General features: G+C 52.1%; 1 protein-coding gene across 2 annotated transcripts in view; it reads right to left on the bottom strand.

Moving 5' to 3' along the window:
- FGD2 (FYVE, RhoGEF and PH domain containing 2) overlaps positions 1-14564 on the bottom strand; it is a 26504-nt gene that overhangs the window by 7958 nt on the left and 3982 nt on the right. For both annotated transcript variants that reach the window (XM_010848680.1, XM_010848679.1), the window contains exons 2-9: positions 12669-12900; positions 10198-10278; positions 9371-9519; positions 7448-7604; positions 7107-7245; positions 6534-6592; positions 6154-6300; positions 4667-4759 (exon numbers count right to left, since the gene is read on the bottom strand). In XM_010848680.1, coding sequence (XP_010846982.1) covers positions 4667-4759; positions 6154-6300; positions 6534-6592; positions 7107-7245; positions 7448-7604; positions 9371-9519; positions 10198-10278; positions 12669-12900 — 1057 coding nt within the window. The remainder of the gene's footprint in view (positions 1-4666; positions 4760-6153; positions 6301-6533; positions 6593-7106; positions 7246-7447; positions 7605-9370; positions 9520-10197; positions 10279-12668; positions 12901-14564) is intronic.

The following is a 14564-nucleotide window of genomic DNA, read 5'->3' as shown; positions in this document are numbered from 1 at the left end:
TGGGGAACTAATATCCCATGTGCAGCATGGAATGGCCAAAAAATAAAATAAAGTATCTTTTTAAAAAAGAGTTCCTGTCTCTTACAGAGACACACCCAAGTATTTATAGGTGAAATTATTATGTATCTGAGATTTCCTCTGAAATAATCCATTGGAAAAGGGGACTAGAAGAGGGGTTGCTGAAGAAACCAGTTTTGAGTTGACAATCATCATAACCAGGCGAGGAATACATGAGGTACCATTTTCTCCCCTTAAAAGTGTCCATAATAAACAGTGAAAGAAAATCTTTACAGCAATCTTGAGAGGCAGATATTATCACCCTCATTTGGGAGATGAGGAAATGGAGATCAGAGAGAGCAAGAGACCTGCTTGAGGTCACACAGCATCTAAAGAGCAGAATGAAGATTCAAACTCAGGGTTTTGGTCCTCACGGGAAGGTAGAAGCACATCTCTTTCTACTCTACCCCAGAGCCCGGTAAACACAGATGTCTCCCAGGCTGTGTGAAGACAGGGTCATGAAAGGAAGTGAAGACACAGGCCTGGAGCCCAAGGGCCTAGCGTGGAGGCACGGGAACCACCTTGAACCACCTGGCACTTGGCCCCTCTGCCAGCTCCCTGCTGCAAGGTGAGTAGGCCTTGGCACACTTTCAGGCGGCCCACCACTCCCGCAAGAGCATGACTTGCTCACGTGAGGCCTGTTCTACTCGTAGGGCCCACAAAACCTGTCCGTTCCCTCTAGAAGGGGCTGGATGTAATCTGCTCTTGATACTCTTGACAATGCGGAGGCTCAAAGGGTCTATATCAGGAATCTGGCAAGACTCCATGACTGATGGGGGGAGGGAGAGGGACAAGAAGGGAGAAATCTAAGGTTTGGAGGCCAGAGCTAGGAAGAAACATGACACTTTTCATAGAAGAGGGGACTGGGGAGACCCCTGACCTGAGGGACCACCTCTGCAGGGGTGCAGGATGCAGGTTTCTGGAGGACAGTTCCCCGCGCTGGGCTGTGCCCAGGCTCAACCACCAGACTTGGCTGTCAGGTCCCTGCCAGCCCATGCAGCGCCTTTGTGCCAATTAGAAAAAGACACCCCTTCCTCAAAACACTTTACTGACATCTGTTGGCAAACTGGTGTAATAGTCAAGAGTCTGGTTTGTTGAACCAGAGACTTGACTGCCATCTGCCGGACAAAGAGAACTGTCCATATGCAACCTGTGCTGTCTGCTGTGGCTGCAGAGCGCTCATCTCAGCTGGGGGTGCTCGTGCAGTGCCCAACCTGCACAGCAGTCCATGGAGACGCAGTTGTCTTGGGTCCATGAGTACCCAAGGGCCCACACCCCTTCCTTCTTCCCAGGCTGGCCCTGTGCAGAATGGCGCAAAGATAGGACCCAGGCAGACCGGGAGGAGAAGGGGACGACAGAGGATGAGGATGGCATCACAGACTCAATGGACATGGGTCTGAGTAAACTCTGGGAGTTGGTGATGGACAGGGAGGCCTGGCGTGCTGCAGTCCATGGGGTCCCAAAGAGTTGGACACACAACTGAGCTGAACTGAAACCCTGGGGGTTGGGAATCAGCTGCTGAGATCCAGGGCTCCCTGACACTCAGGAAGGAGGGAGACCAGGAGGGTATGGGCCAGTGGGAGCCATCATGGTGGTCAAAGACCAGACCTGCCTCCAAACCTCAGACTCAGAAAATGATTCCTGTACAAACGCGGCTGGGTGGACAGCTCTGCACCCGCCAGGCCCATGCCATCCAGGAGACGGCGCTGTGTGACCACCAGAGCACCAGACACGCCCTGCAGTGATTGTATCGCCGAGACCGGCAGACGCCGGGAACCCGGTGCACACATCCTGAGCGTCAGACACTCTAGGGAACATATTTATGGATTTCCTCTTTATGACTCTGTTTTGGTCTCTATATTTCTTGGCTTTTCTGTCAATCTTTGCCTCTCTTTTTCTACGCCTGGGTCTCTGCCAGTCCTAAGATAGGGCTGCCAGTCTCCAATTTCTGTCTGTAGCTCTCCATAACCTGCCTTTCTCAGTCTCACCCACCACGGCTCCCAGGTGTACAAGCGCATGCCCGCTCTGGCCTCTGGGACATTCTGGCCACATTCAGTAAGAAAAGCTGGATGAGACAGAGTAGGGGGCTGCGTTCCCAAAAGACCTCAGTCTGCTGAGGCATGGGGGGGTGGGCTGGGAACCCCCAGAAGCTGCCCATGTCCTGCCATCAGCTCTCATCACCCTCAGGCTACACCCCACCCCCAGGCCCTTGTTTCAGCCCCAAATGCCAGCTAATCCAAGTCAGGAGCAGGGGCAAGGCCCTCCTGCAGGGGCTCTCAGAGCTCAGGAGGTCTCCAGGGGCAGAACTGTCCTGCCCTCAGCTCCCTCCTGAGGCAAATCCTGGGAGATGTCATGTGGGATAAGGAGAGGGAAAGGGGAGATGGAAAGGTACTAACATGGGCCAGATCTGACCTCTGTTTCTTCCAGCCCCGGCCACCGGGACCTAGGAACCATCAGAGAGGGGTGGCCAAGAGGGTTTCCTTCCCATTTCCTCCACTTATGCCTGCAATTCCACCCTATGCTTTATCCCTCTGGGTTGAAGCCTTAATAGGAGACAGTATAGTATACTGGTTAGATACAGAGGCTCTGGACTCTGTTATATCTGGGTTTTTGCTGTGTGACCCCCAAGCAAGTTACTTAATCTTTCTGAAAGTGAAAGTCGCTCAGTCGTGTCCAACTCTTTGCGACCCTATGGACTATACAGTCCATGGGATTCTCCAGGCCAGAATACTGGAGTGGGTAAGCCTTTACCACTGAGCCAGCTCTTTACCAGCTGAGCCACAAGGAAGCCCAAGAATACTAGAGTGGGTAGCCTATCCTGTCTCCAGTGGAACTTCCCGACCCAGGAATCGAACCAGGGTCTCCTGCATTGCAGGTGGATTGTTTACCAACTGAGCTATCAGGGAAGCCCTAACCTTTCTGGGCCTTGTGTTTTTTTTTTTTTTTAAATCAGTGTTTAGGTTCACAGCAAAACTGAGAGGAAGGTACAGAGATTTCCCATATACCGTCTGTGCCCATACATGCACAGCCTCCTCCATTAATAACACTTCCCCACCAGAAGTGTTATTAGAATCAATGAACCTGTCATTATTACCCAAGGTTCATAGTTCACATCACGCTTCACTCTTGGTGGTGTACATTCTGTGGGTTTGGATAAATGTATAATAACTGATATCTACCATTATATAGACAAAGGAGTCCATGGGGTCACAAAGAGTTGGACACGACTTAGCAACTAAACAACGACAACCATTATAGCACCATACAAAGCAGTCTCACCGCCCTTAAATTCCTCTGTGTTCATCCCTCCCTTTCCCCTAACCCCTCGTAACCACTGATCCTCTCACTGTCTCCATCCAGAGACAGAATGCGTTTTCCAGGATGTCATAGCATTGGAATAATACAGTAGATGTACACTGTATGTATACATGTAGCCTTTTTAGATTGGCTTCTCTCACTTAGTAATACGAATTTAAGTTTCCTCCATGTCTTTTCATGGCTTTATAGCTCACTCCTTCTTATCACTGAATAATATTTCACTGTCTGGATGTATCACTTTATTTCCTTATTTTTGAAAATGGGATTAACTACAGATATCCTCAGACTGTACACAGTTATTTACTGCAGTCTCATTTGCAGACACTGACAACTGAGAACAGTCTAGATGTCCATCAGCAGTGGACCGGTTGAACGAATTACGGTCCATCCACACACCAGGACACTGTGCATCTATGCAAAAGGATGAGGAAGCTCCAAACGAACTGAGTTCTAATCATCTGCAGAATAAGTAGCTAGTTTAAAAAGTCCAACACAGAATAGTGTATGTGAAAAACACTGTTTATGTGAAACAAAAGTAAGGATGCCATAATGAATACCCTACCTCTGGAAGGCCTCACTAGGAGCAAAGGCGGCCTCTAGGAAAGGGGGTTAGGGGATGGAGTGCCTATATGTGCAATACATGTCGCATATATTTTTTACATAGTTTGATTTTGGAATGTGTATTATTTACACTTTTAGGTAATAAAATTTTTTTTAAGATTTTTTTAAAACTAAAGAAATGCAGGGGATAATAACAGCCCCTACATCCCAGGGCTGTAATGAGGGTCCAGTGGGATGATGCAGGGCCTAACCCATGGGGACCACTCAGTCAACGGGCACTATTACGGGCTGCTGTCCCTGCTCATTCGTGGCCATCTCTGGATGTGGACACATCCAAGTCGGCAACTGAGCTGACAGTGGACACCCTTCCTACTCAAAGCTGCAGTACTGGCATCCGCCAGGAGCTGGTCAGAAATGCAGAATCTCTGACCCCACACCAGACCTACTGAATCAGAACCCATTATTTTAACAAGACTCCCAGGGGATTCATGCAGTCATAAAGTTTTCAAAGCCCTGGTGTAGATGGTAGGGAAAGCAAAGTGAAGCTGGGTGCTGGGAAGGACCCTGGACAGGAAGGCTGGGAGCGCAGGTGGGAGAGATCTAAGCCTCATCTTTTCCGCCTTCACACTGCCCCAAACCCTCCACACCTGGGCTCCTGGACTGAGTCGCCGGTTGGCCCCTCCTGCTGCTCCCCATCCTGGGTCCCACCCTGGGGGTGACGCCCTCCTACCTTCATGCCGGCCACGTCGATGCGGGTCCTGACCTGGAAGTGGGCGCCCACCTGGATGACCCTGGGCACACAGTAGAGCAGCATGTTGTTGAACTGCAGGAGACACGAGCGGGTGTGTGTGCACAGTGGCGCAGACAGGCGGGCACACCTCGCTGGACGTGGGCTGAGCCCACTGGGCCTTCCTCCACTCTCGCCGTGCGCTGGGCCAGCTCACAGGACAGCCCAAGTGTGACGAGGAAGCGGCGATCTAGCCCCACTCCACCTGGGGTGCTCACCAAGGGGCTGCCCGACCTGTGGACTTCAGGGGACCACGGCAGACTTTGGAGACCCACGAGTCCTTTCTCACAGCGGGTCAAGGGTGAGAGATTGTAGCTCCCGCCCCCAAACTTCCAGGTGGGACCAGTTTCCAGATCTCCAGGAGACCCCTTGGCTTCCTCACTGCAAACCGGGGCTGTTCTTCCTAGCAGCCAACCTAATTCCCTCCTGACTTGCACCCTCTAGGGCTTCCCTGGTGGCACAGTGGTAAAGAATCTGCCTGCCAATGCAGGAGACGCGGGTTCAGTCACTGGGTCAGGAAGATCCCCTGGAGAAGGACATGACAATCCACTGCATTCTTGCCTGAAAAATCCCATAGACAGAGGAGCCTGGCAGGCTACACAGTCCACGGGGTCACAAAACAGTCGGACTCGACTTAAATGACTCAACAGCAACAATAGCCTGCCCTCTCCAGAGCACAGATTGACACCACAGGTTTTGGAGCCAAACAGACTTGGTTCAGATTCTGACTCTGTGGCTTTCTAGGACATGTCTGGGAACCCCCTTAGCTGGAAATCCCTGAGGCTTGGAGGCAGCATGTGATTTGTCCCAAGTCAAGGCTATGGTTTTTCCAGTGGTCGTGTGTGGATATGAGAATTGGACTACGAAGAAAGCTGAGCACCGAAGAATTGATGCTTTTGAACTGTGGTGTTGGAGAAAACTCTTGAGAGTCCCTTGGACTGCAAGGAGATCCAACCAGTCCATCGTAAAGGAAATCAGTCCTGAATATTCGTTGGAAGGACTGATGCTGAAGCTGAAACTCCAATGCTTTGGCCACCTGATGTGAAGAGCTGACTCATTTGAAAAGACCCTAATGCTGGGAAAGATTGAAGGCGGGAGAAGAAGGGGACGACAGAGGATGAGATATTTGGATGGCATCACCGACTCAATGGACATGAGTTTGAGTGAACTCCAGGAGTTGGTGATGGACAGGGAGGCCTGGTGTGCTGCAGTCCATGGGGTCGCAAAGAGTCAGACACGACTGAGGGACTGAACTGAACTGAACTGACCAGTGTGCCAGAGCCATAAAGATAGAGAAGCTGGTTTGTCCCTGCTCTCCTGCAGTGCCGGCCAGGTAGATGCCAGGCGGGCAGGACCTGGGGCAGAGGGCCCATGCCTATGGACTCCCCTCCCCAGTGTGGAGCGAGTGGGCTCCCCAGGCATCCCCTTACCAAGAAAAGGTAGCGCTCCATGGGGCCGCTGCGGCGGAAGGAGATCTTGAGGACAGGGCCCTCGCGGAGCAGGGTGTTGGAGGGGTCGACTATATCGTCCTCCAGGCCCAGGCGCTGGTACACGTCCCACAGTTCCTGCAGCCGCTCCTGGGGGCGGGAGGGCCACCCTCAGCCAAGGCCAGGCAAGACCCTGCCTGCTCCTGGAAGGCTGGCCTCGCGTGGGCGGAGATGGGATGTGGGGAGGAGGGCAGCAGGGGGCAGGGTCAGAGGAGGGGCAGACACAGAGACCTGGCTGGGCTGGCGGGGGCTGAGAGCGGCAGGAGGAGGTCACAGGGCCCTGGGATGCCCACAGCTCCTTCTCAGAGGACTGGGGTGCTCACCATTTCAGTGATGGCTGCATTGGAGTGCTGAGCGGCCGAGAAGATCATGTCAAGGGCTTCTGAAAAGGGGGCAGGGTCAGAGTCATCCCCTGAAAGGGTAGCTGAGGCAGGAGGTCCCTGAGGCTTAACCCAGTGGCCTCAGAGCCTGCCCTGAGCACCCCAGGGGCGGGCCTTCCCCTGTAGCCTGGTGCATTCAGTGTCTAGATAACGGGGTTCATTTCTCACCCAGGGTGAAGGGACAAGAGGTCCCTGAAAGACAGGGCCAAGGTGGCTAGCCTCTATGACTTTCACTGCCCGCCATATCCAGGGGTGAAGGCATGGTTTCAAATCCTAGCTCTGCTTCTTTTTGGCTGTGTGACTTTGAGCAAGTCACTTAACCTCTCTGGGCCTTAGTGTCTGTAGAAAAAAAAATGACTAATGCTATAGACAATGTCTATGACGTACAACAATGTTGATGGTTGATGGTCATCAAAACCATCTTTAGCTGGTGCTCCATAAATTAGGGGAGTGGCCTGAGCCTTCCCAGTGCTGCCCCCTGCCCCCCGCCCCCCGATTCACTGGGGGTGTCCTCACTCTGGGCATCAGCCAGGTCTGGGGCCTGGCCTGGCAGCTTCTGGACGTACTCCTTGAGCAGCAGCTCGTAGCGTGGGATTCTCTGCACAGGTTCCAGCATGTGGTGCTGCAGGGTCAAGCTAGCTGAGGCCTCGCTGCTCTTGGGGAGGGAGAGGGGGAGAAGAGGAGGAGGAGTCAAAGGGGGAAGGGGTGGGTCAGGCTGCCCCTGAGGGTTGGGGGAGCCGGCAGGGCTGTGGAAGCCGCTGAGCCGGCAAGGTGTGCCAAATCACTTGGGGAACAGGAGCCACCACAGGCTGGGGGCGGCCGTGCAGGGCTCTGCCCCGTGCCCACCCCAGCCTCACCTGGATGCGGGTGATAACCTCCTGGAAAGGTGGGGATTTGTCTGTCCAGGTGGCCAGCAGCTCGATGGCTCGCTCGAAGTTCTTGACATACTCACTGTACATCTTCAGGAAGGGTGCCAGCTTCTGGATCACATCACCGATGCGGGGGGTGGTGGTCCTGCCGGAGGGGCACCAGGTACTGCCCTCAGTCTGGGGACCTCTTCTCTTGCCTCCACACGGGGTCAGGAGAGGCGAGGTTCCCCTCAGACCACCCCCCCCACCTCTGCAACACAGCCTTTCTGCAGTACTCCTGGGCACAGGTATTGGGGGGGGTGTGTTATCCCGGCACAGGTGTGGTTCACCCCTCCTTAGACTGTGAGCCCCCGGAGGGCAGATGCTGACCTCTCCCATGGACAGAAGCTCCCTAAAGGCCCAGCACAGGGTCAGGCCCACAGCAGGTGTTCAGTAACCACCTGATGCTTGTTCTCGTAACAATAACAAGGGTCACATGCCCAGCACTGCCCAAGACATGCTGCATGTCTCATCTCATTTAATTCGTCTCATCTCATTTAATTCGTCTCATCTCATTTAATTCTTACAACCCTGTGCAGGGGAGGAAGGACAGTCAGTCAGTGGCCCCTCTTAGAGAGGAGGAAGTCCAGGCTAAGAGAGGTAAGAAAAAGTCATTTAACCTTTTTGTTGAATTGTTACAGCAGAGCATCAGTGATCTGGAGCTGGCCTGCCTGAGTCTGATTTCCAACCACACCACTTACTCCAGCTGTGTGTTCTTGAGCCAATCACCTAGCCTCTCTATACCTCAACTTTCCCATCTGAAAAAATTGGGCATGATGATAGGTTACCTTACAGGGTTGTCCTTTTTGAAAAAAATTATGGAAAAAAATTTTGATCGATCATAAAGTAAAAAAAATATAATAAGGAACCCTTATGGATCCATCAGGTTCCCTGGTGGCTCAGATGGTAAAGAATCTGCCTGTAGTTAGAGAGACCTGGGTTCTATCCCTGGGTCGGGAAGATCCCCTAGAGAAGGGGATGGCTGCCCACTCCAGTATTCTTGCCTGGAGAATTCCAAAGACAGAAGAGTCTGGTAGACTACAGTCCATGGGGTTGCAAAGAGTCAGACACGACTGAGCATCTAACACTAACTATAGATACATCGCAGGATTTAACAATTACTAAGATTCTGAAGCTGAAATTCCCATACTTTGGCCACCTGATGTGAAGGACTAACTCATTTGAAAAGACCCTGATGTTGGGAAAGATTGAAGGTGGGAGGAGAAGGGGACGACAGAGGATGAGATGGTTGGATGGTATCACCGACTCAATGGACATGAGTTTGAGTAAACTCCGGGAGTTGGTGATGGACAGGGAGGCCTGGTGTGCTGCAGTCCATGGGGTCGCAAAGAGTCAGACATGACTGAACGACTGGACTGAACTGAACTGAAAAATTCTTTTTGGCCAAGAAATTTTAAAGGACATGCCAGACATCATGGCATTTCCTTGGCAAGATACTAATTTCACCACTAAATACTTCCGTGGGTAACTCTGAAAGCAGAGAGGGTTTCTGGCCTAACCACAAGGCCATCATCACACAGTGAGCTGATCTGAAGACTAAGCAAGTTAATAGGTGTGAAACCCAAAGCAAGGCAAGTAGGAAATCTTCACTTACTGCTGGTGGTTTCCACTACCTCCTAAGTCACTCAGCCTAGTGAGGACCTGATCCATCCCCTTCTCCAGAACACACACACACACACACGACTTATTCAAGCCCTTCACTGTGCAGACAGACAAAGCCCAGAGGAGTCGAGTCATGGCCACATAGCAAGCGCAGAGACCTAACAGGCCAAGCCCAGTGTCCTGGAGGCTGCACCTCGACTTGGCCAGGGCTGCAGTTGGGGGGCCTCAGGGGCTCCTGCTGGACCTCACCAGTCGTCCAGCCGCCGCTGCAGCTCTGGGAGGAAGAACTGTGAGTGGAACTGGTAGATGGAGGAGATGTTGGAGAAGATGAGCCTGACCACGTCCTCAGGGAAGGCCTTGCTGCTGCGGGCCTCCTTCAGCAGCTCCTGGAAGAAGACCTGCAGCCACCACTGGGTCACTGAGCCTGTGGCAGAGCAGGAGCCCCCCACCCCTGGCCCCAGCCCGGGGGAGACGAGCAGAGTCCCGGGGGCTTTGGGGTCCCTCCCCACCCAGCTTCCAGAACATTTGCGCCTCCTTAATCTCCCATCATCCACAAAAAACCCTGGGAAGAGAGACAGTAATTATTCTGGCCATTTTACAGACGGGCAAACCAAGGGACTTGGCCAGAGGCTGGGAGCTGATGAAGGTCAGGAGCGGGCCCATCTTGTATCTGTCAAGGCCTCGGACTTCGCCAGGCTCAAGACCCCAGTTCAGTGATTTAACCTTCTTGCCTTAAGGTTCCTGAAGACAGTGTGAAGGGCTAAGAATGGTGAGGATGCTGGGAGGCAGGGTGACAGATGAGGATGCTGTGTGGGCCCTGGAAGGACTGGCTGGTGTGGTCTCTGCTCCTAGGAGACCAGCCTAGGTACCAAGAGTGGAATCAGGAGTGGTGCTAATGAGCTGTATCCCGATTTCTGCCCAAACTCCAGTCATCAGTTAAAGGACTGAGGCTTCCTAGAATCAGACCTGAGGTCCTAACTCTCAGCTCTTATAAGGTGGGCCAGAAAGGAGAGCAGGGTTAGGGTGAGGACGCCCAGGTGCCAAGGAATGGGGCGGGGGGCGCCCTGGCCACTGGCCTGGTCCAGCAGGTGGAGGCGGGCCACGTAGGCCTGCTCAGTCTCCAGCAGCTCCCGGACAATCTTCTTCTCCTCAGGCTCCTGCAAGGAAGTTGGGGGGAGAAGGAGAAGGAGAGATTTGGTCTCCTTTGATGGAAGCAGTATCCAAAGATGCCCCATTGAGCGGAGCTCCCAGGACTCAGGCCATGGTGCAGGCGCATCTGGGTTCATGCTGGGATTGAGAGAATGGGGCAGAGTGAGGCTGTGCCTAAGCCTTAAGAGGCCTGGAAGCTTCCACCTGTGCTCTCTTGGGAGCCATGAACTACCATATCTAGAGGTCTAGCTGCCCTGAGGGAGAGGCCACCGGGAGAGGAGAGGCCCAGGGACCTCACGGACAGGAAACCAGGGGCCCAGCTGTGCCAGCATCCCAGATGAGCAAGCTTTCCAGCTGTCACTGCCCAGGCACTAGGCTTGGGAGATGAGCTATCATGGGCACTCCTGCCTCAGCCAAGAGCTGACTGAAGACACGTGGGAACTCTTGTTATGGACTAAATTGTGTCCCCAAGTTAATATGTTGAAGCCCTAACCTCCCATGTGACTATACTTAGTAATTAAGTTAACGGATGCGAAGGGTGGGGCCCTAACCCATCAGGACTGGTGCCCTTATAAGAAGAGGAAGGGACACAAGGTGTAGGAGAAAAGGTCGTGTGAGGATGCAGTGAGAAGATGGCCATCCACAGGCCAGGAAGGGAGCCTTGCCAGAAACCAACCCTGCCAGCACTTTGACCTTGATGTCCAGTCTTCAGAGCTGTGGGAAAATGTATTTCTGTTGTTTAAGTCACCTGTGCATGCTAAGTTGCTTCAGTCATGCCCAACTCTTTGTGACCCCATGAACTGTAGCCCACCAGGCTCCTCTGTCCGTGGGATTCTCCAGGCAAGAATATTGGAGAAGGGTTGCCATTTCCTTCTCAGGGGATCTTCCTGACCTTAGGAATCAAACTCACATCTCTTACGTCTCCTGAATTGGCAGGTGGGTTCTTTACCACCAGCACCACCTGGGAAGCTCTTTAAGTCACCTATACTGTGCTGTGCTGTGCTGTGCTTAGTTGCTAAGTCGTGTCCGATTCTGTGACCGCCATAGCCCGCCAGGCTCCTCTGTCCATGAGAATTCTCCAGGCAAGAATACTAGAGTGGGTTGCCATGCCCTCCTCTGGGGATCTTCCTAACCCAGGGATTGAACACAGGTCTCCCACATTGCAGGTGCATTCTTTACCATTTGAGCCACCAAGGAAGCCCAAGAATACTGGAGTGGGTGGCCTATCCCTTCTTCAGGGGATCTTCACAACCCAGGAATCAAACCAGGGTCTTTTGCATTACAGGTGGATTCTTTACCAACTGAGCTACCGGGGAAGCCCTTAAGTCACCTAGGCTGTTCTAGTTTGTTATGGCAGCCTGAGCTAAGTGAAACCAACCCCAAGTGAGACCAACAGAAAAACTATCCAATGTCATTCCAATCAACCCACAAAACTGTCAGAAGCAGTAAGCTGCGTGGCCACTACATCTGGGGGTAGTTTGTTACATAGCAAACGATAGCCAGTAGACACAGCATGTACCAGTATGATCGCATCTCCATTCTCTAAATGAGGAAACAAGCACAGTAGGGTTACAGAGACTTGCCCAAGGTCACACAGGGAGCCGAAGAGCTGTGAGCCCTGGTGGTCTGGCTTCAACCCCATAGACAAGAAAACTGAAACCCAGAAAAGGGAGGTGACTTCCCCGGAACCAGCCTCAGGGCAGGGATCAGCACTGACCTCTATTTCTAGTGGGCAGTATTGCCTCCTTCGGTAGGTAACCTGAGGCCACATCTGGGAGGGGTACCAGGTCCCACGTTGAGTGGTCTCAGACAAGTTCCTTAAGCTGTCTGAATTTCAACTCCATGCCTTAAAGACTCCTACAAGGCTTCCCAGGCGGTTAAGGATCCGCCCGCCAATGCAGGGGACATAGGTTCAATCCGTGATCCGGGAAGATTCCACATGTGTGGAGCAACTAAGCTTGTGCGCCTCAACTACTGAAGCCCATGTGCCTGGAGCCTGTGCTCCACAAGAGAAGCCCCCACGACGAGAGGCCTGTGCACCACGGCAGAGTGCTAATTTCTCCGCAGCTAGAGAAAGCCGGTGCACGGCAACAAAAGCCCAGCACAGTCAAAAGTAAACAAACGCGTAATAAAAATCAATACATAAATAATTAAAAATTTAAAAAGACTCCTTCAGCGAGGGGTATGAGAAATAATGTCAGCAGCAGGTTGCATAGTAGGCACTTAATCAAAGGCCATCAAGGGTGGGAGGGGGTCGTGAATCTAGCTTTCAGCTGATTTCTGGTCACAGAAGACCCCCACCCAGGGGAGGAGTTGGCTCCGGCTGGGAGAGAATGCGTGGGGAGGAGATCAATCGATGGCCCCCCAGTACCCCACTTCTTCCCCAGCCCTCCGGCACCTGTGTCTCCGAGCCAGGGCAGGTCCTGGGCTGGTAAGACTTCCTCCAGGCTCCGCTGGACAGCTTGTTCTTCAGGGAGCTCAGGTACCTCCTGCTGACAGTCCTGGACCCAGATTCCAGGGCCTCCTCCACAGTGGGCTTCTCCCAGGGCCCTGCAGACGTAGGAGCCCTGCACCCAGGCTGCTGATGCCCGGCCTCCAGGCCGTGGACTCTGGGCCCTGCTCCTGTCATCCTGAGGAGAAGAGAACAGTTAAGAGTAGGGAGAACTGCACCTCTCTGGTAGGGATTTGGGGGCAATTAAGGCAAATGCGCGGAGAAGGCAATGGCACCCCACTCCAGTACGCTCGCCTGGAAAATCCCATGGACAGAGGAGCCTGGTGTGCTGCAGTCCATGGGGTCTCTAAGAGTCGGGCACGACTGAGCGCTTCACTTTGACTTTTCACTTTCATGCATTGGAGAAGGAAATGGCAACCCACTCCATTGTTCTTGCCTGGAGAATCCCAGGGATGGGGGAGCTTGGTGGGCTGCCGTCTATGGGGTCACACAGAGTTGGACATGACTGAAGTGACTTAGCAGCAGCAGCAGCAACAGCAAGGCAAATGCGAAGAGCCAACTCATTGGAAAAGACCCTGGTGCTGGGGAAGATTGAGGGCAGGAGAAGGGGGCGACAGATGATGAGATGGTTGGATGGCATCACTGACTCAATGGACAGGAGTTTGAGCAAACTCTGGGAGATAGTGAAGGACAGGGAAGCTTGGCATGCTGCAGTCTATGGGGTCAAAGAGTCAGAAACGACTTAGCGACTGAAAAACAACAACAATGCAAATCAGAGATGTTCACTGGCCTCTGAATGCCTGGCACATAGAAGGAATTGACAGAGACATCTACTTCTCTTCCGAACACCGTTCTTGGAGGGAACTCCAGTCTTCAAAATGAGTCAGCGTAGACTGTTTCTTGTTTTCTGGGTAACTACACACTTCCCTGTTTAAAATGCAGTGAGGAACCCTTCCTTCTCCACATAGAGGATTTTTTTAAACTTTTTATTTTGTATTGGCGTATAGCTGATTAACAATGTGATAATTTCAGGTAGACAGCAAAGGGACTCAGCCATACATATACATGTATCCATTCTCCCCCAAACTCCCCTCCCATCCAGGCTGCCACATAACATTGAGTAGAGTTCCTTGTGCTATACAGTAGGTCTTTGTTGGTTATCTATGTAAAATATAGCAGTATGTGCATTTTGATCCCAAACTCCCTAACTCTCTCTTCACCCCATGCTTCCCCCCTGGAAAGGATAAATTCATTCTCCGTAAATCTGTTACTGTTTTGTAGATAAGTTCATTTGTATCATTTCTTTTTAGATTTTGCGTGTAAGGGGTGTCATATAATGTGTCTCCTTCTCTGTCTGACTTACTTAGTTCACATAGACTTTATGTACCCTCCCAGATCACCCTGCCTGTGAGCCTCACCCCAGATTTTAGTCTCTCTATAGCAGGAAATCCCCTAAAACCCTAGTAACTGATACATTGAGGGAAGGTAGGAGCCATAGAACACTCTAAAGGGAGGGTAGAGCTGATAAAGCTGGGACTTTTCAGTGGGATCCTAAAAGATTATGCCATGAAAGTTCTGCACTAAATATGCCAGAAAATTTGGAAAACTCATGAGTGGCCAAAGGACTGAAAAATGTCAGTTTTCATTCCAATCCCAAAGAAAGGCAATGCCACAGAATGATCAAACTACCGCACAATTGCACTCATCTCACATGCTAGCAAAGTAATGCTCAAAATTCTCCAAGCCAGGCTTCAACAATACGTGAACCATGAACTTCCAGATGTTCAAGCTGGTTTTAGAAAAGGCAGAGGAACCAGAGATCAAATTGCCAACATCCGCTGG

Source organism: Bison bison, unplaced genomic scaffold, assembly GCF_000754665.1.
Source record: "Bison bison bison isolate TAMUID 2011002044 unplaced genomic scaffold, Bison_UMD1.0 scf7180017864270, whole genome shotgun sequence".
NCBI classification, from domain to species: Eukaryota; Metazoa; Chordata; class Mammalia; order Artiodactyla; family Bovidae; genus Bison; species Bison bison.
The sequence above is the reverse complement of the archived record's forward strand: the minus strand, read 5'-3'. Positions and strand labels throughout refer to the sequence as shown.